General features: G+C 35.5%; 1 protein-coding gene across 2 annotated transcripts in view; it reads left to right on the top strand.

The window, feature by feature from the left end:
- The window catches only part of EML4 (EMAP like 4), a 156,920-nt gene that overhangs the window by 90,650 nt on the left and 38,711 nt on the right, over positions 1 to 27,559 (top strand). For both annotated transcript variants that reach the window (XM_046661412.1, XM_046661411.1), the window contains 7 exons: positions 12,470 to 12,593; positions 13,838 to 13,987; positions 16,224 to 16,293; positions 17,919 to 18,029; positions 19,871 to 19,966; positions 24,506 to 24,640; positions 24,754 to 24,889. In XM_046661412.1, the coding sequence (XP_046517368.1) occupies positions 12,470 to 12,593; positions 13,838 to 13,987; positions 16,224 to 16,293; positions 17,919 to 18,029; positions 19,871 to 19,966; positions 24,506 to 24,640; positions 24,754 to 24,889 (822 nt within the window). The remainder of the gene's footprint in view (positions 1 to 12,469; positions 12,594 to 13,837; positions 13,988 to 16,223; positions 16,294 to 17,918; positions 18,030 to 19,870; positions 19,967 to 24,505; positions 24,641 to 24,753; positions 24,890 to 27,559) is intronic.

The following is a 27,559-nucleotide window of genomic DNA, read 5'->3' as shown; positions in this document are numbered from 1 at the left end:
TATTTCTGTGAGATCTAGAGATATTCAAGATCAATAGTAGAAATAAATATAGCATTGCAAAGAGGTACTATAAAATACTAAAGGGAATTTTCCCGCTTCTTAAAAAAATGGAAGTTGTACTCAGAAAAGCCATTTAAGAGATTGATAAATTTTAACTCAATTTCCTGTCTTGCCAACTTCATTGCAAATAATCACTCATTTCCTGAAGCTAAGACTGAAAACATAATGAGTCTAGCAAATCCATTTCCTCTTAAATTTTTTTATATTAATTGTAATTTCTAGCTACTTGCTGTTCTTGGCTTGTTCTGACCAAAAAAGGAGAGCAGACTTTCTGTAAATGTGTATTTAATTTAATTACAAAGTAGGTAAGTTTTATACATCAGTTTTACATTCTCCTTAGATTGCCTGCAGATTTACTGGAAGCATGCTGTTCTAAATGAGAGCATGTCCCTTCTATGCATGCTTGTTACAGCTCATTGCTATGTGTCACAGTTATCTTCATTTTCTGGGCTAGTACATTAATCAGCTACAATGTGGTTAAAGTTTTTGTTAGAGATTTAACTTAATTCCTATGAATTTTTACTTTCTTTGGTTCTAATAAGAAAAGAAATATTTATTTGTAATCTTCTTTGGATCATTTGTTTTTATATAGAAATTCTAAATGAAGTTGATTTTTGCTGACATGCTTCTCCTTTAGTTAGATCTTACTTTCTCCTTATAATTAAGTATAGATTAAGTAATGATTGAAATACTTTAAGGAATAAAATGAAATTTTATTTACAGAGACAATTCATATTATACATCAAAACATTTTTGAAAATTGAGGTAGTGGTATATAGTGAAAAGAGCAGTGAATGAAATCTGTGTATAGTGGTCCTGGTTCTCCTGCATAATAGCCTTGTGACCTGGGCAGGATGACAATGACTTGGAGTAGTTTTCTAATCTGAGAATAATAACTATAAAGCTTACTTCACATGACTGCTGAAGGATGAAATATTATATATGAAAGTACTTTAAAAATAGAAAACACTCTAACTATAAAAATGGTGCTATTATTACATGTTTTGCTAAAGAGCTCATTTTATAAAATCCTTGTAGGGTAAATGAGAAAGGGCTGTGTGCCTCTTTCTCATGTTGTGGTGTGTTCTTCAGAAGGAAAAAGGATCTTAAGATTAGTGTATAATAAGTGAGTGGTTTGTGTTGGTGACAGTTTTCAAAACCATTCAGGTAAGCAAGTAAATAAATTTTAGCCAGCGTCTGGGAAGAAGGATGGAATGAAAAGCTGGAAAAGATAATAGAAAAATAAGTTAAATTCTTTTACAAGAATTTGAACTCAAAAAGATTGTCCCAGATGTTGGAGTTTAATAATGTCAAATGTTGCTTGCATTAAGCCTTATTTTTGGAATTTGAGTTTATTCCTTTGCCACTTTAATCAGCTGTATCCTATCTGGAGTATAGACTCTATCACTAGAGTGTATTTTCAGGGAGAATTGTGCTTCAGCCTGTTGTGTAGTTCAGGCCTGACTGAAACTGATGAAGAGCCTGTACAAAGAAGGAGGTGGATTCTAGATGGGTTAGGAGATTACAGGTAGAGTATAGGAGGTAAGAAACAGAGGGAATCTATGAAGGCTAGCTTGAGCAACTAGATAAGAGGCATCTACTAAACTAAGGAACATGTGAGAAGCAGTAGATGTGTGGAAAAGAATGGGAGTTTGGTTTTGGAGAGTTATGCTTGTGTATAAGACAGTCTACTTGTACGGATGTGTATCAAGCAACATAGTATAGGTGTTTAAATCATGCGTATTTTGGAGTCCAGAGACTGGGTTCACCATTTACTTAGCTATGTGACCTTAAACAGGTTACTTCACCTTCTTTTAAGTCTTTGTTTTCTCATCTATAATTGAGACAATAGTAAACTCTCAAAAGGTTATTATAAAAATTAAACATAATAATAAAGTGTTTAAACATAGTACTTGGCACGTAGTACCAAACAGATTTTAGTTAACAGTAAAACTTTGCACTCAAATGTGTAGAGTAAGATGGAAAGACCATTAAATGGATGATCTTCATTTGATATAAGTTGCGGATCTATTTTAAAAGTTTGGCATTCGTTTTGCATAGCATATTTACAACACAATTTCTTATACTGTAGATATTAATCCAAAACATCTTTCATTTTTGGACAGTCTTTTAAAAATATGACATTAATTTCTCTACCACTTTACTGACAATGGCAAGTGTGACTTGCTCCAAGCCATCTGCTTTGATTTGGGAAGCAGCCTATTTACATTTGGTACATTTTGGTGAATGATAGCAGAGAAAACTTTACCTGGAAGGCCTATGTCCTTCTGGCACAGCAGAGTAGAAGAGGTGTGAAACTGCGTATTCTGAATAGCAGTTAGGCAGATGGAAGCCTGGTTGAAAGCATTAGGAATGGGATGTCCACAAGGCAATCTCTGAGGCTAGATGTGGGAGGAAGGATAGGTTATACCACTAAAATGAGGCTCTCACTGACTTAGATCTTTATCTCTACTCAAATTCCTGAAGCCTAAACCCCTTCTCATTAATCTTCTCTCTAGTTCTGTTGGATTCTGCTCCCACCGCAAGAGAAATAAAGACTTAGCGTATCAAGTTAAACCATGAATAAATTTTCCTGTAGAACTATTTATTGTTAAATATAGCAGTTAGGTTTCAATATAATACTATTCATTTGATAAGTTACTGATTAGAAAGTTTTTTGAGCTAACTTGGGGAACTATAACCTCATCCTTATAATAGTTCTCAAGTATATTACGTTTTTTAAATATGGAAAATGTGTCACATGTCCTCATCTCCAGAGCAGAACCTGAATGTCCTCAAATTATTGCATGTTACTGTTTTTTTCAGGCTTCAGTAATCTTAAATCATTTTTCTCTTGTAGCATCTTAAACTTGTGCTGTTTAGAATTAGCATATAATTAATTATCTGGTCATGTTGAGAACCTGAATGACTCAGATGCCTACTGGAGAGACATCTGCTTAATTGAGGAAAAGAACTCATCAATCACCAAATCACACTCTTCCTTCCTCTTACAGGGCTACCTCACTGCTTTAAGATTAGATTCTTTTTTGTTTAACTACCAAATCAATGTGGTAATATCCTAACTACAGGTGTATTTAGATGGAAGACAGTTACTATAATACCTTAGAAAATCGAGAAGTAATCAACTATTTCTTACTAACTACCTGTCTAAAAATGGCTTCAGGTGAAAAATACTTCAAAAGGCGTTTTGAAATACATACTGTCTAAAATCCTTTGGTAATTTGTTGTAGCCAAACAGTTCAAATAATTTTAAAATATGTAATATAAACTCATTTACAAAATTGGAGAAAGGTAAAAAAACACCTGAATAATCTTGTTATTTTAGCATCTATTACAGTTCTGATATGTTTCTATATTGTTCTTTATCACATACACATTTGAAATATTAATTCATTTAACAAATATGTGTTGAGTGCTGGTTTTGTCATGCCCTGTCCTAGGCACTCAGAGGTACAGCAGTTACAATGTCTGGACTCGGAAACTTACGTTCTACATATAAGAAACAGATAATAAATATTTAATATATCAGGAGGTAATACATATTAGGAAAGAGTAAGGAGAGTAGAGAATTGCTATTTTATGTAGAGTGGTTAGAGAAGACATTTCTGATAAAGTGACACTTGAGCCACCTGACAGAAGTGGGGGAAATATGTAGATAACTGGAGAAAAGAATTTCGTGAGCAGAGATAACTGGAAGAACATAAGCCCCGAGGCAAGAGCTTTCTTGCTGTGTTATTAACAGCAAGGAGGTCGTTGATCATAGTGTGCATACAATTTTGTATTTGTTAACATGACATTTATAAAATATGGATTCATTCTAAGCAACAGAAGCTCCATTAGACACCTCATTTAGGAAAGGGAAGCAAAGTGGTTTAGTGGAAAGAGCGTAAGAGTAGTAAAGCATGAGACCTAGCTGGGCTGAAATGACCTGTATCACAGAGATTTAAAGAATCATAATCCTACAATGACTAAAATTATGAGCATAGGTTGAGGAGAAGCTCAAAATTCTACTTGCCAAAGGAAATTATGGAAAAAATGAAACATTGTTCATGTGATAATAAATTTTTCCTGTGTCTCTGAGACCTTGGGCCTTGTTTCCTCACATTTAGGTAGGCTTAGACTATACGTCACTAAGGGTCTCATTTTTAATAACTTTTTGGAAGTTCGTTCTTGTAGCAAATAGAAAATGGAGGGCAAGTCCCCATCTCCACTAACTTCCTTTTAAAGAATTTGAATGCAGGGCTTTTGTTCAGAGACTTGTGTTGTTTTTTGACCTGTTGGTTCTAGGCATGTTCTGTCCTAAAACCTGATCACACCTGTGTAAACTGAGCATTGTATCTGATAGGATAGCTAAAGTTTACCTATAAGAGTATAAGATAGCAGTGTCCTACTGTATATTGTGTTACCTACTGAGAGGGTGTTTGTTGTCACCTGCTGAGAGTGTGTACAGTTTGAAACAAACCAGAAAAGTCAAAAGCCCTTAATTGAGCAGCAGATAGAATCTTTCCTTGCTGTCATTGAGATGGTATCCAGAACTTCGCAGTTCCAGAATTTAGGAAGAAGGGTGCTAGTTTTAAGTCTGTTTTACTGTGAATAAGCAGGAAGGGCAGGAAGCCAAATACTGCATTTTCCAAAAATATACTCACTTTTAAAATTTAGACATTGGCCCATTTTAAATAAGCTATATAAACATTCCTTGGATCTCTAGGTCTGTGCTTTGTCCAAGTAGTCTCTATTTTAAAAGGAGACCAAAAAGGGGGCCCTTTTCTCTGTTGGAGACTTTTTTAAAACCCTGTGAATCAAAGATCTGACTTCTTTTTTTTTTTTTGAGGAAGATGAACCCTGAGCTAACATCTGCTGCCAATCCTCCTCCTTTTTTGCTAAGGAAGACTGGCCCTGAGCTAACATCCATGCCTGTCTTCCTCTGCTTTCTATGTGGGATGCCTACCACAGCATGGCTTGCCATGCAGTGCCATGTCCGCACCCAGGATCCGGACTGGCAAACCCTGGGCTGCTGAATCAGAACGTGTGCACTTAACCACTGCACCACTGGGCTGGCCCCCAAGATCTGATTTCTTGATGTTATTGTCGGTAACAGTCTTCTAGATTAAAATATATTTAAAGGCTGTCCAATTTTTTTTGATACAAACTATCCCAACTTCTAAGAAGGTGTGTTCTTAGCATCCTCTTTCCTTATTTTTAACTCAGAAAGAAGCCTGACTGTCTTCTTTAGACATGGAGAATATGTCTAGTCACAAGAGAACGTCCTAGTCTTGTGCGTATTTATCTTATTCTGGTTAAAGACTTTTCACCCATACTGCAGTTTCACAACCATAGGCATAAGTTAAAAAAAAAAAAAATCTAAACTAGGAAGTGCAATTAAGTAGAAAATCTCCTTTCCTCAAGCATGCCAGTTAACTGAGATGTGATAGTCAGAAACTCATTCTGTCTAGTAATGGCGATTAGATTCCATGCTGTGCTGCTCACTTATCAATTGTTACTGTTTCCCTGAAGCACTTTGAAAAGAATTCTGAAACTTGTGATTAGGTTTTGCAGAAAAGAGGTACAGTTGATCAGTGACATATACCAAGATTGGAAGAAAAGGCATAGTAAATTACAGGCCACACTCCTGAACTGTACTCATAGTTGGTTCTCTGAGGAACAGTTTCACCAAAAATATCCTATTGATTATTTCCTTTAATAATGCTTTTTAAACTTTTTAAAGATTGTGAAATATTTTGATCTCTCTAAAATTGTATGCAAACAATATAGCAAGCAGCCATATACTGACCACTCAGGTTTATTAGATTTCTACGTTTTGCTTTATTTTCCTCAGTTTTTTTTTTTAAGAAATAAAACATTCGAGATAAAGTTGAAGCTTCTCCTTAATCCTGTTAAATTTGAATTTCATATGCAAGTTTTTATTGTTTACCTAGGCCCTCCTGACTCTCTTCGTACTATAGTTAATTGAGAAAGAGCTAGAGGTGGGGCCTGCCAGGTGGCGCAGCAGTTAAGTGCCCACGTTCTGCTTCAGCGGCCCGGGGTTCGCCGTTTTGGATCCCGGGTGTGGACATGGCACCACTTGGCAAAAACCACACTGTGGTAGGTCTCCCACGTATAAAATAGAGGAGGATGGGTACAGACGTTAGCTCAGGGCCGGTCTTCCTCAGCAAAAAGAGGAAGATTGGTGGTAGTTAGCTCAGGGCTAATCTTCCTCAAAAAAAAAAAAAAAGAGCTAAAGGGATAAATATTTTGCCATGTGAAGTTTCTTTTTTGAATTTCTTATTTTTAAGAAATTGAATCCAACTTGATACAGTGAGATAAAATGAGAGGTTTTTTTATTTGCTTACAATATCTTTTCCTGGGGATATAAATGAGTGATTTGAGGGAGTTTTTAAAATGCAACCATATTTTGCTTCAAAGTTTGCAGCAATATATCTAGTCTTTTAGAAGTTTTATGTGTCTTACATTGTTGGAATAGATTTCTTTCCCATCTTTTCCTAAAGAAAGCCTTTCCAGGCGGTAAAAATAATTTAAAATGCTTAAGCGAACACTCATATCTGATATTTTCAAGTAATTTTGTGACAATCACAGTTGTAAACAAACCAGCAAAGAGAAATCTAATTAAAGGAAGTTTAGATTCAAAAAAGTAGTTAACTGCAAGTTGGCTTATTACTGTAATTAGTATAAGAGTTGATTAGCATAACACTTGGTTACGTCTCTTTTCTAAGCTCCTAAGGGGCTAGGTTCACATCTTTTATATCTCCATTGTGCACCCTTGCCCCATCCCCATGTAATTAAGAATTCAGTAAAATTTACCAGCCAGTAGAACTCTGCCTATAAAACAAAGAAAAGGTAGCATTTTAGTACTCAGTCAGATTTTTCAGAGTTCTTGTCCTAGCCAGTAAAACTAACTGCATAATATTTGACAAGCATCACAACTAAGAATTTTTTAAATCTATGAAATAAGAGAGTTAGATTATATCCTTCTAAGTTCGCCCTCCCTAGTTTTTTATTTGGGAATCTTCATTTTATTATTTAACTATTTTTACATCTAGAGCTTTGAAAAGGGGTGAAATTTAGACTTTATGGTAGTACAAATCAAGTTCCTTGTTCAAAGTCCATAGATCCCTACAGATTATATTGTTTCATTGGAATTTTAAAATATTAAATTATTATTACAATATAACTGGGTCATTAACTGGGACTTGAAATCTTTTGTTTGGAAATAAATTGTTTTTAAGAAAAGATTTTAGCCTACCTAAAATGGTCTTTGTTACTTTCTACTATAAAATTGTAGTCAATATTTCTAGCATCTTGTTTACTTGACTGTTTAGCTTTAGGTTTTGGGGAATAGAACTGTTAGTGTCTGTCTGCAAAAATCCTCAAGCTAAGTAAAGATTCTTTAATTGTCTGTCTGCTGGAATTAGGTAGCATCACACTGGGCTACATTTTAGTTAAATATAAAGTTCAAATTCCAGTTTTGGGGGGCACTTCAGTTCTAAAGATTGTAAAACACAAATAAAAATGAATTCCTAAAGTGGAAGCTTTTGTGAGAAAGATGCTTTAAACTGTAAGCATTCTAGAAGTTCAGAAGGCTTTCTGCAGGCAGTACACATTATACAAATAAATCCAGTCCTATTCCAGGGAACCTCTGAAGCTCTGCTATTGCTTTGAAAGATTTTTTTTTTTCTTTTTAAATCTCTATGTCCAGAAATAGAGCAAGCTGTGGAAAAAAGCACTGGGGGAACTGATCTTGGAGCAGAGTGTGCCCAGTGCTAACTGTCTTCACCCCTCTACCTGAATTTTTCCTTTCACTTTGTCACAATCTGTGAAAGATTGATAAATTTTGATAAGCATCTTAAATAGAATATAAATAACTTTAACAACCAGTTATTTACATCAGTATGAATCATGTCAGCAGTGCAGCTTTTCTCAGAACACCTGAGATAACTATCCCAAAATGTTTGGATTAGGGAATATGAAGATCATTCTGCAATTTGGAGCACTTTGGGGAATAGGACAGCCTAGGGGGGATGCTAAAGTAGAAGAGTTAACAAAACCTGAGGAGACTGAAGAGGAAGTGCTAGGAGGTGTGTGAGAAGGACACAGAAAGGAAGAGGTCGCATCATGTATTTCAAATTTTTGCCCAGCACTCACTCTTCCCAAAAATAATAGAGTGGAAATATCTTCTGTCTCTTCTGTTGTAGTCTCTGACTTCCTACTGGTGGAATCCAGAGGTCAAGCTAGTACCATTTGGATTATAAGTAAAATGTCTTGTCAGGTCATTGGACTGCTGTGGACTAGGCTGAGGACCCCAACACTGTTCTGTGAACAGTACTGTCCAGTAGAAATATAATATATAACATATATGTGATTTAAAATGTTCTAGTAGCCACATTTTAAAAAGTAAAAAGACACAGGTAAGATTAAATTTAATATATTTAACCCACTATATCCAGAACTTTATTACAATGTGTGGTCAATATGAGAATCATTAATGAGATAATTTACTTATTTTTTCCGTACCAAGTCTTCAAAATCTGGTGTGTATTTTATGTTTATAGCATGTCTTGATTCAGACTAGTCACATTCTAAGTGTTCAGTAACCAACGGCTATCGTTTTTGGTTAGTGCAGCTCTAGAACATAGTTTTAGAATGAAAATGTGTCCTAGCGTCTAGCCTATCCCAGGACGAAATTTGAAACACACTCTGAAAGCTCATTTGACCTCTCTGAGCCTTGGTTTCCCCTTCTGTAAAAGTAGGGAGTTGGACTAGGTGAGCTTTAAGATTCTTCCAGTTCCAACATTATTTGTGTCTAGAGAAATGAACTAATGGCCTTTATGGTGTTTTTATCAACAATATCCCACAGAATTTCTCCTTTTACAATTAAGCTGTCATTGATGAGATTCAATTAAGAATTTTATTTGTTTGAGCATAAGCTTGTAAGTGGTAAAGCTAGGATTCAAACCCAGGTCTGTCTTTATCACAAAGCTTGTGTTCTCTCCACTATATACTGTATTGCCTCCCTCTCAGCCCCAGGAATTTTCACGGTGCCAAGATAGGAGATAAAATATTGAGATGAATCACATTTCAGTAAGCAGCAGCCTTATAATTAAATACTGATAGCCCTATATTGTGTTTACTAATTATCAGGAGATAGAGAGTTTAATGTTTCTTTTCCTCACATTCTTTTTCTGGACCATCAAACTTTGTGTTAATGTTACTGGTTTCATACTCTTCTTTGACCAGTCCCATTGCCTGTCCCTTCTCCTTGACTTCCATGATAGTTTACAGTGGGGAGAGCCAGAAAATAGCATTGGGGTAAAAGAAACAAATTGATTGCGCAGTCCTTTGACGGTAAGATCAAGAAGACTGATAGTCTCAGGATGAAGTTTGCAGTAGGGCTTTGACTCAACAGTGATTGAGGAGGAAAGAGGCTCTTCCGCATCTATGTATTTTACCTAATTCCCAAGGTAAAGACAGTCTTCTTTAAAAAAAGAGGTTGCCAACTAGTGACCTGTGTGGCCTGCAGGCCAAAGGTGTGTTTTCACATAGTATTTTCCCCTTTTTGGCAAAGGAGTAAACCTTTAAAAATTGGGAGATTTCACAGTAAATTATAGCTTTCTTATTTCTTTTGAAAAATGAGATCTAACAACACTGGGCCCACATCTTTCGTGGAGATGACCAGCTGCTGCCTCCCTGAGCTGGGGTATGGGATATGCCATTTGCCCCTACCCTCAATCATCCTGTATTCTCCCACTGCTCTCATTTTGCATTTCCTGCCTCGGCCTGTGGGTGTTTGAATTTATGATCCCTATTTTAAAGTGATAGAATCAACAGAATTCTAACTTATTTGCCTATACTTACTGTTCTGTGGACAGTCACTTTAAAACTAATGAAGAGATATTACAGTGTGTTAAATCATGTATTTAAGCAATTCCTAGATAGTGTTTAGAATGGTCACAAATCCTTCTCAAAGGAAGGGGAATACATATTTGTCAAGGACCTCGTATTATACTTTATAGTGTGATATCTTATTTAACCAATCATAACTCCAAGTGGTAGGTAGTATTATCATTTTCTGTATTAGGAAAGTGAGGCCAAAGTCACACAGCTAGTAAGGGGTACAGCTGGATTCAGATCCCACTGAGTCTTTTTCCAAAGCTCCTGTTCTTTCCACTATAATGTATTGCCTCTCTCTCGCTCCCAGGAATTGTTTGCAGTGCCTAGTTTGTATACTTGGCCTCCAACATATATACTCCCAGTTTACAGTCAGGGAAAGCATTTCCATCCTAACATGCCTTGCCATTTTTATGTTATATTAGAAAAGTTGACAAGCGCTAGATAGATAGTTCCTTTGCTTTTACTTAGTTGCTCATGCTGCTTGACAGTCGATAAAGGAATCAATACGGTATTCTGCACTATCTCTAGTAGCAAAGGAGAACGTTCTTTTTCTTTGATACTGTCCCGGACCCATTGCTTCTGCTGGACATACAGTCTCTTCTAAGTGGTGATAGAAGCATCTATTAAATGTTTTATTTTTTCATTCAGAAAGCATTTATATTATACACCTCTGATCAAAGATCCTGGGAGAAATTCCAAAGGACAGTATATCTGCCTTTGCGAATTTATATTCTTAAAAAAACAAAAACAACTAGGGGCCAGCCCCGTGGCATAGTGGTTAAGTTTGGCATGCTCCGCTTCGGCGGCCCAGCTTCATGAGTCAGATCCCAGACACAGACCTACACCACTCGTCAGCCATGCTGTGGCACTAACCCACATATAAAGTAGAGGACGATTGGCACAGGTGTTAGCTCAGGACCAACCTTCCTCTGCTAGGGGTGTGGGTGGGGGGACCCAACTAGAGGGAAAATTGTGTAACAAATTGACATCTATAAGAAAGTAAACTATATAAAAAAGGGACAAGGAGATACAGATAAAGATTGCAGAAGGGAAATAGTTGCAGCTGGTAATCATTTAGTTGTCATCAAAGTCCAGCTATGTTAAAAATCATCAGGAAGCAGAGCCCACTCTTAGATTCAGAAGTAATACAGATGTCAGGTAGTGTTAAAACCATGGTGTGGGAGGTCTTAGCCTCTTCTTAGAGCAAACCCTGAGGCCAAGCACACTGTGAATAATAATAATACAAATAACTTGAACTTCTCACCCATAATAACAAGCACAATTTTTTAATCAGACTTTAAAGAAATACCTGCAGATATTCAGCGAGTAATTTATCTTTCCTCCTCTTCCATGGTTTGCATCATATCAATTAGTCAGTTACTATGTACTCTTCTTAGTAATTAGTCATTATTAGTGGTCCTAAGGTTGTATCAGCTTCTGGTTGATGACCACATTTTCAGTCTGTTTCTAATGCTATTTTCATATCATACCAGACAAGTTGGCAAGTGCTAGACATTTCTTATGCTTTAGTACTCAGTCTCTCACTTTCTCCTTCCCTTTTAGGTTCTTTTGTAATCATTTCACAATCACCATCAACGTTTATTAAGCCTATCTGTATGTAGGTCATTGGGATGCTGGGATCAAGATTGGGTGTTTTTGTTTTTTAAAGGCATAAGAAACAATCTCATCTAAGTGAAGTATTGTTTCCTTTTGTAAAAAGTGTACCACAAATATTGATTCTAGACTTGTCTTTTTAAGATTTTTAGATTTAAACTATTGCAGAACTTATAGACGTTATTGCTTTATGTAAATAAAAGATATTTTGGAACCTATGCTGTTAATTAGAAAACTGTTTCCCAGCACTGTCTTAAAACTGTTAGTGTGTTATTGTTGAATTCATTGTTTAGACTCAACGCTGAGTTATGGGCACAGTTGTGAAGTGACGGAAGTTGGTCCTCTTTCCCTCCCAGCTCTGCTCACTGCCGTGTGTAGTAGAACTCTCAGTCTCTCTCCCCGTCCTGACTTACGAGGGTGTTTGACTCCTCTCCTTGTGGTGTATTCTGAGGCCATGTTTTTTGTATGTCATTAAGCATCAGTAGGATGATCAAGTAGTGTGGTAGGCATGGTTGTTGTCTACTCTGATAATCTCCTCTTTTCAACTGTCACAGAAATTTCCATCATAAAATTTTCTTTTGCATTTTTCAACCTTGACTTTCCTGGCCTTCTTGTTGAAATATGGCAACTTAAACAGATAAATTATATTCTAATTATGAAAATAGTTATTCTCATTTAAGGAAATGAACAATAGTTTTTTCCCACAATGTTTTGGACTAGGTCTTTGTACAGAAACAATTATATATACCGAGAATAAAGCTCTGAAGTAGCTATCTTTTGTCTTGTTTTTATTGTATCACGTAATAATCCACTTTTCTATAATTATTCAGAAAATATGTCTGACTTAATTTTTGTCTTGTTTCAACAGAAGGAGAATATATTAAAATGTTTATGCGAGGTCGGCCAATTACAATGTTCATTCCTTCTGATGTTGACAACTATGATGACATCAGAACAGAACTGCCTCCTGAGAAGCTCAAACTGGAGTGGGTGTATCCTTCTCTGCTATGACAGCAAATTTGTTTGCTTTGCCTTGAGTTTAAAAAAAATTAGTTTACCTAACCTCTATCAAAATTTTCTTTCTACCAAAAAAGTAAATGTGATAAACATAACAACCACTTGAGAAAGTAAAGAGATGTCATCTCTAATCCTTTTGCTATTAAAAGCAAGTTTAAAACCACCAAAATTAGTATCTTTGGATAGGGCAAGCAGTATTCTGTGAACATCATGCAGGTACTTGTATGGTAGAAAAGGCGTCAAACTGGAATCAGAAGACTAGTGTTTGAGTCTTGGCTCTGCCACTTACTCCCAATGAGTCTTGCTTTCTTCACGTATGAAAAGAGGTTCATAACCCCTACCTCACCAAGCTCTTTTAAGAATTAAATAAGAAAACGTCAATCAATCATTTTGTAACCTGTGAAATAATGTTGATTATGTTATTAAGACCCCAGATTAGCAAAGTTGCTTCTAATTCCAGAATTAACTTTGTCACAGCCATGCTTTTAAAAAAAATGACTATATAAAACAGCTCTCCTAATTTCATTTAGAAATTCTCACTTCTCTTAGAACATTGAAGAAGAAAGGAGCTAATAGTTTGAACTCTGCCTTCTGTTTCCACTCTCCTATGCCCTCTTCCCCCACCCCTTGAATCATTCCCTCCTTTCTGCAGAAGTTAGCTTGGGAAAACTCACCAATCCTGTAATTCTGTACAACTTTTTAACAGACACTTTGCCTACCAAACTCTGTCTGGCTCTCTCTTACTCATCATTTAGGTCAAGCATAAATGTCACTTTCTCAAATAGCCCTTCTTCTGATCCCTTTCTTGTCTCTCTGTTTAAATTAGATCTTTCTTTTATGCTTTCTCCTACCATCCTTTTATTTTTCTTTCCACAATTTCTAATGATATATTTGGTATTTATTTTTGTCATCTTTGCCAGAGCATAAGCTCCAGGGACACAGGCCCCACATTTGTTTTGTTCAGAACTATGTGTTCAGCTCTGTGCCTGACACATATTAGGAACTCAGTATGTTTTTGTCTGGTGAATGAGGAAACTAAGATTTAAGCTCATAAAAGACTCAGGGTTCCCCATGAGATAATGGCAGGATTTGAGTTCTCTAGTTCCAGTCAGTCCTTTTTTCATTATACCTTCCTGATTCCTTTAAGAAGCCATGAAAAAATTGTTAATTTAACACCTTGAAAATTATGTTTATTAAAAACCTTGACTCTTTCTTTAAGATATGGTTATCGAGGAAAGGACTGTCGAGCTAATGTTTACCTTCTTCCTACCGGGGAAATAGTTTATTTCATAGCATCAGTAGTAGTACTATTTAATTACGAGGAGAGAACTCAACGACACTACCTGGGTCATACAGACTGTGTGAAATGGTTGGTATCATTTAACATTTGTTCTTTTTTTGATTTCATGCTCTCTTTTTTTTTTTATTTGGGTTTTATTGGAAGTGATTTCTTGTGGAGTGCTCAGAACTTAAGGATATTATGGGCATTCTGTAGAATATATTCTAAAAAGAAAAAAGGACTTATAGGCCTCAAATGGTTGGTGTGGTGTCAGCAGCATATTCCCTGTAAATCTTGATTGGGACCTCTTCTTTCTCAGATCCTTTATGGTCCTTTTGTTCTGGCCTGTTGTATCAAATATATGTGGGCACACTGAACTTGTACAGATTTTGAGAGTAATTATTGGTTACTGAATATTTATTGAAGATTTATTCTCTGCAGATAAATTTTGAACTTCAGGCTTTTCTTTTTGGGAGAAAGAAATCATGGCTGAATAAGGATCATAAGTATCCTATAAGATGTCAAACTAAAGACGAGAACTTTTAAATGCTTCGGCATGTTTTACAGTTACTCAGTTTTGCTACTTCTTGGTTAAGTTTAATCATTTATTGCTTAAATTCATTATTTTCCAACATTTAAAAGCTTCTCTGTGTCTGTACTATTCTGGCAACTGTATCTTTATCTAGAAAAAAATTAATATATGACTATTAGAATATTATATAGATAGTGGTAAACTTTTAGAGATACTAAAATATTGCCTTTAACACTCAAAGAATAGTTTATGTACAAATTCTTTATTACAACATTGTTTGTGATAGGAAAGATTAGAAGTCTGTGTGTCCTTTAGTTGGGGACTAGTGAAGTTGTGGTGTGCCCATAGGTTACCATGCAGCTATAAAGAATGAGGAAGTTCTGTATGTATTAATATGGAAAGATGCCTAAGATATGCTCCTAAGTACAAAGAATAGGAAAATGTGTGCAGTGTTCTACCATTTGTGTAAAAAGGAGGTGGAAAGTAAATATGTGTCTTGGCTTCTACATATATAAAAATGTTCTAGAATTATTAATAAAAAGAAACTGATTACAGTGATTACCTGATTTGGGGTTGCAGGGTGTGGGATAGTAGAGAGGTAGATGAGATCTTAGCAGATGGGACAGGGTAGAAAGAGACTTTTCTCAGTGTGTCTTTTTATAGCTTTTGATACATGAACCATGCAAATGTATTACCTAATCCACAAATTTTACTCTTTAAAATGTGTTTTAAAAGATCTGAATTAAATATGGCAACATGTTACTGTGCTAGATTTTTGGTTACTTTTAATGTAGTTGACCTCAATAAAGGACATAAACTATTTAAGTAAAAGGAAATAGAATTAAAGAAACATGTTGATAAACTCTAGCCTCCTTAGTAATTGAAGAAATTAAGACAAGATACTGTTTATACCAACTTATCAAGGCATTTTAAAAGATATAATTCTTAATTTTGGGAAGTTGTAGTAAAACTTTTAAACCTTTTATTTCTTATGACAATTTAAACTGATACTATTCTTCTGGAAAGTAATGAGCAATACATACTAAGAACAAAAAATTTGTGTTTCCAATTGAGCTTACCCCTTGGTTGCAAGACGTAGAAAGATTCTAGAAATGAACATGAAGATGTCTTTTTTAAAAATTTTGCTAGTCACTCATATGTTTATCATGATCAATTAGGGCATATATGCTGCACTGTTTTCAGTTTGTACTTAAAAGTTCCTTGCCCCAAATTTGACTTCATAAGAGTTTAGGATTAAGAACTAATTAAAAAGTTGGAGGCACTATGTGTGAAGGTATTCACTGCTATGTTCCTTTGTAGAAAAGCAGAAATTATAGAAGAGCTGTTAAATCAATAATATGCATAAGGATTATGTAGCAAAATGGAAAAATGCTTATATTTTAATAGATTAAAATTACACAATGAAATATTGCATCTTCACTATGATAAAATCATGTAAATATACCTATGTGCAGGAGTAGGGAGGAAATTGAACAAATGAAAACAGTTTAATTTGTTATCATGTCACAATTGTGAATAAATATTTTCTTCAAATTTAGTGTTCCATTAATTTGTTCAGTTTAAACAAGAAAGAAAAGGTACAGCTGAAAACTTGGAAAAGAAGTTTTTTAAATAATTGATTTTTATTTGATTTGCTGAAGAAAATAAAACAAAGTGATCACAGTAGGTTTTTTATGATTAAAAATGATTTGTTTGAAAACTGTTGATACTAAGGCATATTTCTGCTGTTTCACGTATCCTGTATATAAAATTGTTGTTAATACCAATTTTTAGCCTTGCTATACATCCTGACAAAATTAGGATTGCAACTGGACAGATAGCTGGAGTGGATAAAGATGGAAGGGTGAGTGGCACAGTTTTATGCATTCTGTACCTAGTGATATTGCTATTAAAATGGAATTGTTTGTAATTTTAACCACAGCTTACTTATTTTATTCTTTAAAAATTTACTAAGGGATTTCTAGTATAAGCAGGGGAAAAAATATTAGAATGTAAGAACGTTCCAAAAACCAAGAGAGAATCATACTACTTAAATATTTTTTTCTAAAAAATGTGTTCTCCCTAAGAAAACTATTTATTTGTAAAAATAGGAAGGCTGATGAACTACTTACTTTTTAAAAAAAAAACAGAATAACTTAATGTTTGCCAGAAGGTACTGCAATTTCCCTAAATTGATGGACCTCTTGATTTTATATATGCCTAGAACTGATAAACACTTAAAAAATTTTAGTTACTCTTCAGTATTGTTAAATTGGCTTACATAACAAATTCCTTATTTGTAAGGGTCAACAGTAAATATTAATGATGACTGATTAACATATGTATGACTGTACTTATGACATTCTCTGGCTTCAGTTTCTTTAAAGAAAAGGAATGGGAGGGGTTATATTGGATGACTTCTAAGACCCCTTCCAGTTCCAAATTCTATTTAAGGACTGTTTGCTTTGTAATTTACTGGACTCTGATTTTTTTAAAAGTATTATTTTCCCAGGAATGAAGGTAATGCAAAAAGCAGGGTATCCAGAGCAAATTTGCCTGGCTTAGAATCCCAGCTCCACCTTTCGATAGCTGTATAACTTTTGGCAAGTTATTTAAATCTCTGTATCTCAGTTTCCTCATATGTTAACTGGTAATTATAATAGTATATAGCTCATAGGATTAAATAAATTAATACATGTGATGTACTTGAGAATACTATATGGCACAGAGTAAATACTCAAATCATTACTACTATTATCACTGTCATTATGTCCTTATTTTCGTGGTATGAGAAGAAAATACCTGCTGAAGATTCTTTGGGGGCATGTCTAAATGTAGTAGCGATTTTTTTTTTCTTTGTGAAGAGGATTCACCCTGAGCTAATATCTGTTGCTAATCCTCCTTTTTTTTTTTTTTTTTTTTGAGAAAGATTAGCCCTGAGCTAACATCTGTGCCAGTCTTCCTCTACTTTTTTTCTTTTTTTCTTTTTAGGATTTTGTTCTTTGTTTTTCTCGTCAAACCTCTCTGGTACATAGTTGTGTGTTTTTAGTTGTGGGTCCTTCTAGTTGTGGCATGTGGGACGCTGCCTCAGCATGGCTTGATGAGTGGTGCCATGTCCGTGCCTAGGATTCGAACTGGTGAAACCCTGGGCTGCCGAAGCGGAGCACACGAACTTAACCACTCAGCCATGGGGCCAGCCCCTTCCTCTACTTTATATGTGGCATGCCTCCACAGCCTGGCGGATGAGTGGAGTAGGTTCACACCTGGGATCTGAACCTGTGAACCCCAGGCACCAAAGCAGAGCGCAGAGAACTTTAATCACTCAGCCATGAGACTGGTCCCAATAGTAGTTATTTTTAATTAGATATTTATCCATCCCTATTGCTTTTTAAAGATGACAGACTCTTCTGTGTGGTAGTGGTATTTATTTGCATCCACTTGAATTCCAGTTGGTCATGCTATCTTGCATTTTTCCTCTTGTTTTTGCAGCCTCTGCAACCCCATGTCAGAGTGTGGGATTCAGTTAGTCTATCCACACTGCAAATTATTGGACTTGGAACTTTTGAGCGAGGAGTAGGATGCCTGGATTTTTCAAAAGCAGTAAGTTATTATTTTTAAAGAAGTAAACAGTTGTGCTAAGAAGTGGAAAAGAAGTTGAGCTCAATTTTGTGTATATGTGTTCATAGAAAGTGATAACTCTAAATTGAAAAATAAGATGTTAGCTATTGCTTAGCAGCGGCCAGCATTTTATCCTAAGTACTAAAGTACTTTGGTTTAGATAGGATCCAGGATATTATACTTATTTAAACTTAATTTTGTTCTGTCCTGAAATAGGATTCCAGTGTAGTAGGAGGAAATGGTAAAAGGAATACATACACAGCATAGTGCAATTGAAACAAGCAATAGGATGTGCTTTTGCTTCAGCTTGAATCATGGAGATCTATTTTATTTAGAAAATTCACACATATGAAACTTGGCCAATTCTGCATAAATATTGGCTTTTCTTGGTGTCTTGCTGGAGCAAAAGAAATAGACCTTTGTATTCACTAAAATCATGAATTATCTTAGTTCTGAATTGATAACAACATGAGTTTAAAATTCAGTGTCTAGCCATCTTATCTAAGCCTTGAGGGTTTATTCTGAGGGGAAAATAAAACAAGATGTTACTCATTTAAACATTCTCTTTATTCTTGAATTATGTGTAATTATTATAGGATATACAGAAGACCTCTTTTGCATTTTAGGATCCATAATTTTTAATTTCAGATATAAAGATCCGTCTGGGTTTTATTTGGCCTTGTTCATACTTTTAAAATATATTTATGTATTTGTATTATCTCTTCAGTTCCTAGCTATCAGTAGCTATATTTGGGATTATGGGAGTTTTGTGGGACATGGAGAACATTTTTAGGGCAGAAAGATACATTTGAGTGGATTTAGGAACTCTGCCAGCTTGAAGGCACTGAATGTCAAGGGGTCCAGTGAGTCATGAATTGGGAGAAAGGCATTTAAAAAAAGAGATAAGAGGACAGAAAGGAAATGCTTTTACTACCTTTTTCCCCTCTAACATCTTTCCACAGCAGAAACTGTCATCATCTTGTTGATACCATGGTTACAGTGTTAAGACTGTCTTGGATTGCCTCATACTACACCATTTCCTAGTTTAGCTAATCATTCCAATACAGACTAAGAGAAAGATAAAGAGAAGAGAGTAAGCTCTGCCCTTCCTCAGTACCCTCCACTCTTCACCACAATATTTTTTTGTTCCATAGACATCGTAAGACATACACTACAAATACTACTAGAAAAAAGTAATTTTTTAATATCATCCATTGTCCTTTTTCTTAAGCTTGGAGACTTAAATTGTGTGACTGAAATGGTTTTGGGAAAACAGACAGAAAGAAGTTTAATTATGCTTTTATTTATCTTGTTTATTCATGTTAATGTATCTTGGGTATATTACGGAAAACTGAAATTGGCAATTAGGAAAATAGCAATTAATTTTAGCTTGTTCCATCAAACTGTCAAAATTTAGTCAGGAGCAAAGTTAGGAAATTATGTACATTTCATGCCTACCTCAAGGGAAAATACTTTAAATACAGTCAGCAAGAAGGAAGCATAAGATGCAGAAGGGGTTAGGGTATCCTCAAAATGAATTATTCGCTATCTCTGAATCATAGAATTGGCTAGGTGGCAAGTGGAAATCAACCTAAGGAAAAAATTAAAAATAGAAGATATTTTTTAAAAAGAATCTTTATTATATTTCTGAAGAAAATACAGTTTTAGTACATAGCATATTCATTATGTTTCAAGGAATCATGAGTTTAAAGGATTTTGGATTAAGTTAAGTTAATGTTGGCAGTTTTAAAATACAGTGTTTATTCTTAGAAACTGAGCCTCATCTGAGAATTTTAAAATGCCTTTAATTGACTTTTCTTTAGGATTCAGGTATTCATTTATGTGTTATCGATGACTCCAATGAGCATATGCTTACTGTATGGGATTGGCAGAAAAAATCAAAAGGAGCAGAAATAAAGGTAAATCAAAAGATTTTTTAATTAAGTATAATCTTTTAGAATGCGTTATTTGTTTTGCAGATCCTTGGAAGTGTATTGAATATCCTTAAGTTGCAAGAGCATACCAACTGGCCAAATATATCAGATTTATTGACTTGTCATCATTCTTATGGTATTCTTAACATAAAATGGTCAAGGGGCTGGCCCCGTGGCCAAGTGGTTAAGTTCGCGCACTCCACTTCAGGCGGCCCAGTGTTTCATTGGTTTGAATCCTGGGTGCGGACAAGGCACCGCTCATCAAACCACGCTGAGGCAGTGTCCCACGTGCCCCAACTAGAAGGACCCACAACGAAGAATATACAACTATGTACCGGGGGGCTTTGGGGAGATAAAGGAAAAAAATAAAATCTTTATTAAAAAAAAAAAAAAGTTAAAATGGTCAAGCAACTTCAACCAATTTCAGACAAATTGTGCTACTGAAATGCCGAAGGAGTTGGTTGTCTGATTTCAAAATTAAGACCAAATACTCGGCTTCTCTTCTTCTTCTTTAACAAAATATGTTATTTCATTCAATCTTTAAAGCTTTAAAAATCTAAAGGGGAGCTGGCCCAGTGGCGTAGTGGTTAAGTTCACACACCCTGCTTCAGCGGCCCAGGGTTCACAGGTTCAGATCCTGGGCATGGACCTATACACTGCTCAAGCCGTGCTGTGGCGGCGGCTCACATACAAAATAGAGGACGACTGGCACAGATGTTAGCCCATGGACCCTCTTCCTCAAGCAAAAAGAGGAATATTGGCACAGATGTTAGGACCAATCTTCCTCACACACAAAAAAATAAAATTCTAAAGGAATAATTCAACCTTAGGAATATTGCTGACATAACCAAAAAGCATATGTAATGATAAGTTTTTTGGTCTTACTTACATCCGTGGGATTACTACATAAAATGCTACAACATTTATAATTGCTCTAGAGTAGTATTGATCCTCTTGTGTGGATCAGGCTATAACGTAAGAGAAGAAGGTAAGATTGGCAATGCAACTGCGTTCGTATGGGTCAGCAATGGCCTCCCTCTGAAAGGCTTTCAAAGGAAGTCAAAGTGACAGAATGACTAAAAAAAACCTATGACATATTTGCTGTACTCTTAAATAACATCACATTCCTCTTCAGTTGCTCTCTCTTAGCAGTTTTGTTTTGTATAAGCTTCAAGCTTTCAGCTTGTTGGTTGAAAAGAGGTTATCTCTTAAAGTAGTGTAAATTGAGTTTTTAAAGGGAGTAGATTTAATTATATTTGAAGGGACCATAACGTATTAGGAAACCTCAAACTTTAAGAAACAGAAATGAAGATATAGATTGTCTTTTCAGCCATTATTCAGAGTAATTTAACATTGAAACATAGGGAAGTTATACCAAAGTGAAATATGTGAATTTTGATCATTTGTAGTAAAGACTACCAGATGAAGCCTTATGAAGTGGTTACTGGCTACTCCTTGATCTCCTTTCCAGGACCTTAAATGTTATTGTTCCTCAGAGTTATATCCCATATCCTCCACTGATATCTTATACCACTCCCATGGCCTTACTTACCCTCTGCTGTGTCCCACATCAGTTAACTCCAGTCCAGATATGTCTCACAGGTTTAAACGTATATTTCTTATTGCCTGCCAGGCATCTTTATTTGAATGTCCTATCCCACAAGTCAAGACCAACCTATCCAAATCTAGACTAGTCATCTTCCTTAGCCCCTAGTCAATTTTGCATCTCAGTGAATACACCACATTCCACCTGGGTGCCCAGGCTAGAAACTTGGGCATCATTCATGACTCCTTTTCCCTCGCTTCTCACATCCAGTCAGTCAGCAGGTTCTCTAAACTCTGTATCCCAAATATCTGTATTACAATTCTTTCCAGTGCAAATGACTGCAAAACACTAAAGCTAACTTAAAGAGAATTTATTGATTAATGTTTAGGGAGGAGAAGAAAACCTCTGGTATCGGTCAGAGGAGAATTTCGCCTCAGGATTGACTTGATTTAGGGATTAGGTCACTGATCTCTGTCTTTCCTCTTCGCTTCTCGTTGTATGTTGACTTTAGTCTGTTCTGCTGTAGATGAGCACTAATTTTGCTTGTAGGTCACAAGGATTTGGGGAGGTGATACATAGCTTGTTAATTTATCTGTTTAAAATTTAGAAAGGCAACTTTAAAATCTTATTGACAGAAATTAAAACCTAAATAAGTGGAGGAATATACTATAATTATGGACCAGACACTGTTGAAAAGATGTTACTTCTTTGCATATTGATCTGTATGTTCACATGGTCAAATCCCAACATGATTGTTATAGCAGTTACAAGCTGAATATATGAAGGGGTAAGAATAGACAAAAATACGAAGGTCAATGAGGATGTAAAGTAACTGGAACTCTCATACACTGCTGCTGGGCGTATGAATTGGTGTAGCCATTTTGAAAACCTTTTGACCTTACCTGGTAAAGTTGAATATATGCATATGCATACCCTTTGACCCATCCTGTTTCACTCTGCAGTATAAACCCAACAGAATTATATACATGTGTTAACCAAAAGACAAGTAATCAAAAATAATGGTAGCAAAAAAAGGGAAACTACTCAAATGCCCATCAGTAGGAGAATGGATAAATCAATAATGTAGTCATTCCGTACAAAGGAATACTATACAGCAGTTAGAATGAACAAATTACAGTATATGTACCAGCATGAAGAAGATCTCACAATTGAATGTTGATAAAATAAGCCAGGCACAAAGGAGTACATTCTGTATGATTCCATTTAAATAAAACAGACAAAGATAATCTATGCTGCTACAAATGAGGATCATGGTTACTTGAGCAGGGGGAGGAGACAGTGACTAGAAAAGGGATCTGAGGTGTTTCTAGGATGTTAGTAATGTTCTCTTTCTTGCTCTGTACAGATGGTGTACAGCGATGTGTTCAATTTGTGAAAATTTATTGAATTATATACTCAGGATTTGTGTACTTTTCTGTGTTTATAGTATGTACATCAATAGAAAGTTAAAATATCCTATAAGGCTACACATACCCAAGGTGATTTAATGTCATAGGTTACTTCAGGTTATGTCTTGAATATCTTATCACTAGCACCATGGGTTTTTGTATACTGGGAATATTTATAGTTACAAATATTAAACCTTCATTAATCAGTTTGGCATAAGATTCAACTGTTAAGTAGTTTTGATTTTGTTCAAGTGAAAACTGAAGACTGTTCATTCAATTTTTAAAAGACATCATCATCCTGGAAGAGAGATGACTAGTTTTTGCTTTGTTACTAACACATTATTTTTAAAATTTACTGAGACCTGCAAGGTATATACAATTCCATACTAATCATGTGGAGAATTACATAACAGGAAAAGATGCTGTCCTTTTCCTTCATCTTATAAGTTGAATTCTAGTTGAGGGGAAAAAGTATTCAGATTAGATTTCATTGTTTGGGTTTTATTTATGTGTCTATACAACATCCTCGAGCCCAAAGGTTAGTAGTAAAAATGTAAAATTTTCAGAAATGTTGGAGCCATGGGAAAATTTAGGTAAATTCTTCCGTGTCGTTTAATTAATAGAAGAATATAAAATGTATTGTCTTTAACTCACTTTGTTCATAAGATAACCATCCTTACCATGTTGGTTTGCAATGAGGAAATGCTTCCATACACATATGAAGTTCTTTGCTAAGTTAAAAAAAATGGGTATTAATAATCACCATACAGATAAACAACAGCTAACAATAAACAGCTTTACGAGCATCTATATTTCACCTTACTGTTAAGTTTGAGTAGGTGCTTTTACCACAAAACATCAACTTAGTAAAAATTCAATTATGATTTATTAAACATACAGAAATATACTGTTTTTAAAATATCCTCAGTTCAGTAATTTTAGTGAAAAGACTGTACTTGTAATTCTTTTTGTGACTTTCATGCCTGTTTTCTTCCTTTTTCACTCTAGTTGTTTGTAACCTAACTCCAGTCTTTTTGAGGGTTTTTTGAGGAAAGAGCATAAGAGCTCTTTGTTTTTTCCTTTCTATAGGAGTCAGTAGTGACCATTCTATATCTGCTTTTTGAGCCTTCAGCCTGAGGACAATTCTCCAAACCAGTAATATTTTCTTGAATGGACACTCAATACTTATAGTGCAAAGAAGGATAAGACTTTTTTTTTTTTTTATCAAAATGGCAATGTCTTTAAGACAGAATGTACCTTGCTCTTGCATTTGGTAGTTTTAGTGTGCTTTTCCCTGAATGTAAGAAAGTAAAGTAAGCTAAAACTGTAATTCATATAAATGTCTTCCTGGTGCAGTTATTATATATAAATAGCATAAAAGATAATATAATAGTATAAGGACATCAAATTTAAATCATTATTCTAAAAACCTATTATTAAAATTTCTCAGAAAAATCGATCTTAGAAGAAAAGACATTTCTTCAAAAGTATTTCTGTCAGTAGCTGTAATAGGTACTTGATGGAGATAAGGATATACATATATCTAAAGCTTTATTTCTCTTTCCACAGACAACAAATGAAGTTGTTTTGGCTGTGGAGTTCCATCCAACAGATGCAAATATCATAATAACGTGTGGTAAATCTCATGTTTTATTCTGGACCTGGAGTGGCAATTCACTAACAAGAAAACAGGGAATTTTTGGGGTAAGGATTGGAATGTTTTAAATTTATTATAAAACTCTAATTTTTCAATGTTAAGTAAGCAAAAAATCATCATGCCAAAGGGAAAACTGAAAATTCTCATTGTTTCATTGTAGAAATATGAAAAACCAAAATTTGTGCAGTGTTTAGCATTCTTGGGGAATGGAGATGTTCTTACTGGAGACTCAGGTGGAGTCATACTTATATGGAGCAAAACTACTGTAGAACCCACACCTGGGAAGGGGCCTAAAGGTACAGTATTCTCAGATTTAAGTCATTCCTTTTAATTTGCACATACTGCTATTGCAGTCACCTCTTACCCAGACCAGGAAAGAGAGAGCTGCAGTGGAACAATATGAGCACCAACGTACCTGTTGTTTTTAAGGTTCTTCATGATGATCTTTTGAAATTAAATTGTTTACCCAGCTATTTATTAAGCATACATAACCCTCATTTGACTATACTGAACCTTCCCTTCTAAGAGGTTAATGCAAAGTAATTGGAAAGAGATGACGTACATATATGTTAATTTAAACATTATGAAGATTAAGAGAGAAATCATCCTAATCTTCAGTGTTGTGAAGCCTTCACAGAAGAAATGGTATTTAAGCTAAGCCATAATGAATATATAAGACTATAAAAGATATGGAACCTTGATCCCAGTTTAGAGAAACAGTTCAGGCAAAGGCAGAAGGATTGATATGAATGTGAGGCATTCAGGATAGTGTGAATAAATTCGTCATGTAAAAGTGTAAATAGAAACAAGCGATAGCAAACTTGAAGGAAAATAGTAGTGTTTTGTAATTCCTCTTACCAGTTTAAACTGTTAAACTAAGCCATTGAAAATTCAGGTAGGGATTAAAGATACAGATTTTCTGATTTATCCACAAGAATCTTTAAAACTGGTTGCGCTCACGATGGAAGAGAGAAGAGCTGTGAGGCCAAGGGTCCTTTATCTCACAGTTAGATGACCAGAAAAGAGCCTGCTAGGCTTGCAGACATGAGATTTAAAAAGAAAGAACTCTTTCTTTAGCGCCCCTAAACCAAAGAGGAGAGAGTTTCTAGGAATATCTGCTATAGGGAGGTCAAGAAGACTAAGAACCAAGGAAAGACCATTAGTAGTTTCCAGTTTCAGTAGAACATTAAGGCCCTGGAAAAGCTAAGTATAGATTGGCCAGTTCCAAAATGGAGAATTTTGAGAATCCAAGTTGAAAATGCAAAGTAAACAGTTACTAAAGTCAGCCGGGTCTTTTTAAGGTTGCCTAAAACCTAAGTAAAATGGGAATTACCGATGGAAAGGGAGAGATTAAAAATCTTAGAGAGAGAGATGAGAATAGCTGAATTGGGCATAAGAGCAGAGATTATCCTTGAAAAGAGCAATAGCCTAAATTTTATTCTGAGACTGGAACTTTAGGAGGCTGAGAGAGATCTTTTGTGGGTAAGTTATCAGGGTCATGCAGGATGACATTGGTCTCAGTAAAAGCAGCTGTTTAAAAACTTGTATTGCACAACCAGAAGGACCTAACTAGAATATACAACTATGTACTGGAGTTGGGGGCTTTGGGGAAAAGAAGAAGGAAAAAAAAATTGTAGTGAAGTTTTTATTTTTAATGGATAATATAAGAACAACAGTAATATAATAAAACATCACATAATCAGACTCCATTACTTCAGAATTCTTACTAGTTGAAATTGGAATCCAGCTGAAAACTTTAACTTGACTATGGATGTTGGATATATTATAATAAATGAATATTAAAACCAAAGGCATGTAAATTTAGAGGTATCATTTTCTAAACAATTAGTGATTAAAATTATCAACTTACAAAAGCATGTTTCTAAGGACCTTTTTTTTTTTTTAACAGTTGTTGATTAACATAGTTATTTGTAATATAGAAAGCCCCAATTACTACATTTGTGGCACATTTCCTACCTGTCTCTTCTCTTTTTTTCCAACATAGCAACAGACTACAGGCTTCCCTCTCCCCTGGGCTGGGTCTGGAGGTATCTGTGAGGGCAGTATGTGTGGCTATGTGATAAAATGGGAGAGGGGAGAGAAAAAGAATAAGCTCATAGTTCAATCCCCTTCTTTTTCTCACTACAGCCCCTCTTCCCAGCCCCAATAGTGGGCCTTGGCATTCACTCAGCTTTACCTTAAATTGAGTTTCCTCAGACATAAAGATATATTTTATTCTTAAGTCCCATTTGTACCCAAATATATAGGTCTACTTTGTGCTTTTCTATGGTAGATGAAAAAATTAGAGGAAGGATATTGAAAATAGCCTCTTTAAAACCCCGTTTTTCCTTACTGTTTAAGAACAATAAAACTGAACAAGTGTCCAAACCATGTACTTCCTTCAAAGTAGAAGGTTATGAGAGAAAAATTAGTGACCTTGTTCTAAAATCAGTGCCTTGGGGGCAGAGAGAGACTATTAGCAGCAACAGGTGGTAGCAGTAGAAAGAAAACTAGCTAGACTAATCAGTCTCTGAGTTCCACCAAAAAAAAAAAATAGAGAGAAAGGAGGTGCTAGGGAACCGATCTGGGATTCCTGAGACAGTTCTCCTGAGGATTGGCAGAACAGCATGCCCTGGTTTGTTTTTTTGAGGAAGATTAGCCCTGAGCTAACTACTGCCAATCCTCTTCTTTTTGCTGAGGAAGACTGGCCCTGAGCTAACATCCATGCCCATCTTCTTCCACTTTATACGTGGGATGCCTACCACAGCATGGCTTTTGCCAAGCGGTGCCATGTCCGCCCCCGGGACCCAAACCAGCGAACCCCCAGACCGCCGAGAAGCGGAATGTGCGAACTTAACCTTTGTGCCACCGGGCCGGCCCCGCCCTGGTTTCTTATTTATCTGCCTCACCTCAAACACACTGAAACAACTCCTTCCCTTTGTCTCTCTGGAGTGTGCGTTGGACCA

Source organism: Equus quagga, chromosome 5 (genome assembly GCF_021613505.1).
Source record: "Equus quagga isolate Etosha38 chromosome 5, UCLA_HA_Equagga_1.0, whole genome shotgun sequence".
NCBI lineage: Eukaryota > Metazoa > Chordata > Mammalia > Perissodactyla > Equidae > Equus > Equus quagga.
The sequence above is the reverse complement of the archived record's forward strand: the minus strand, read 5'-3'. Positions and strand labels throughout refer to the sequence as shown.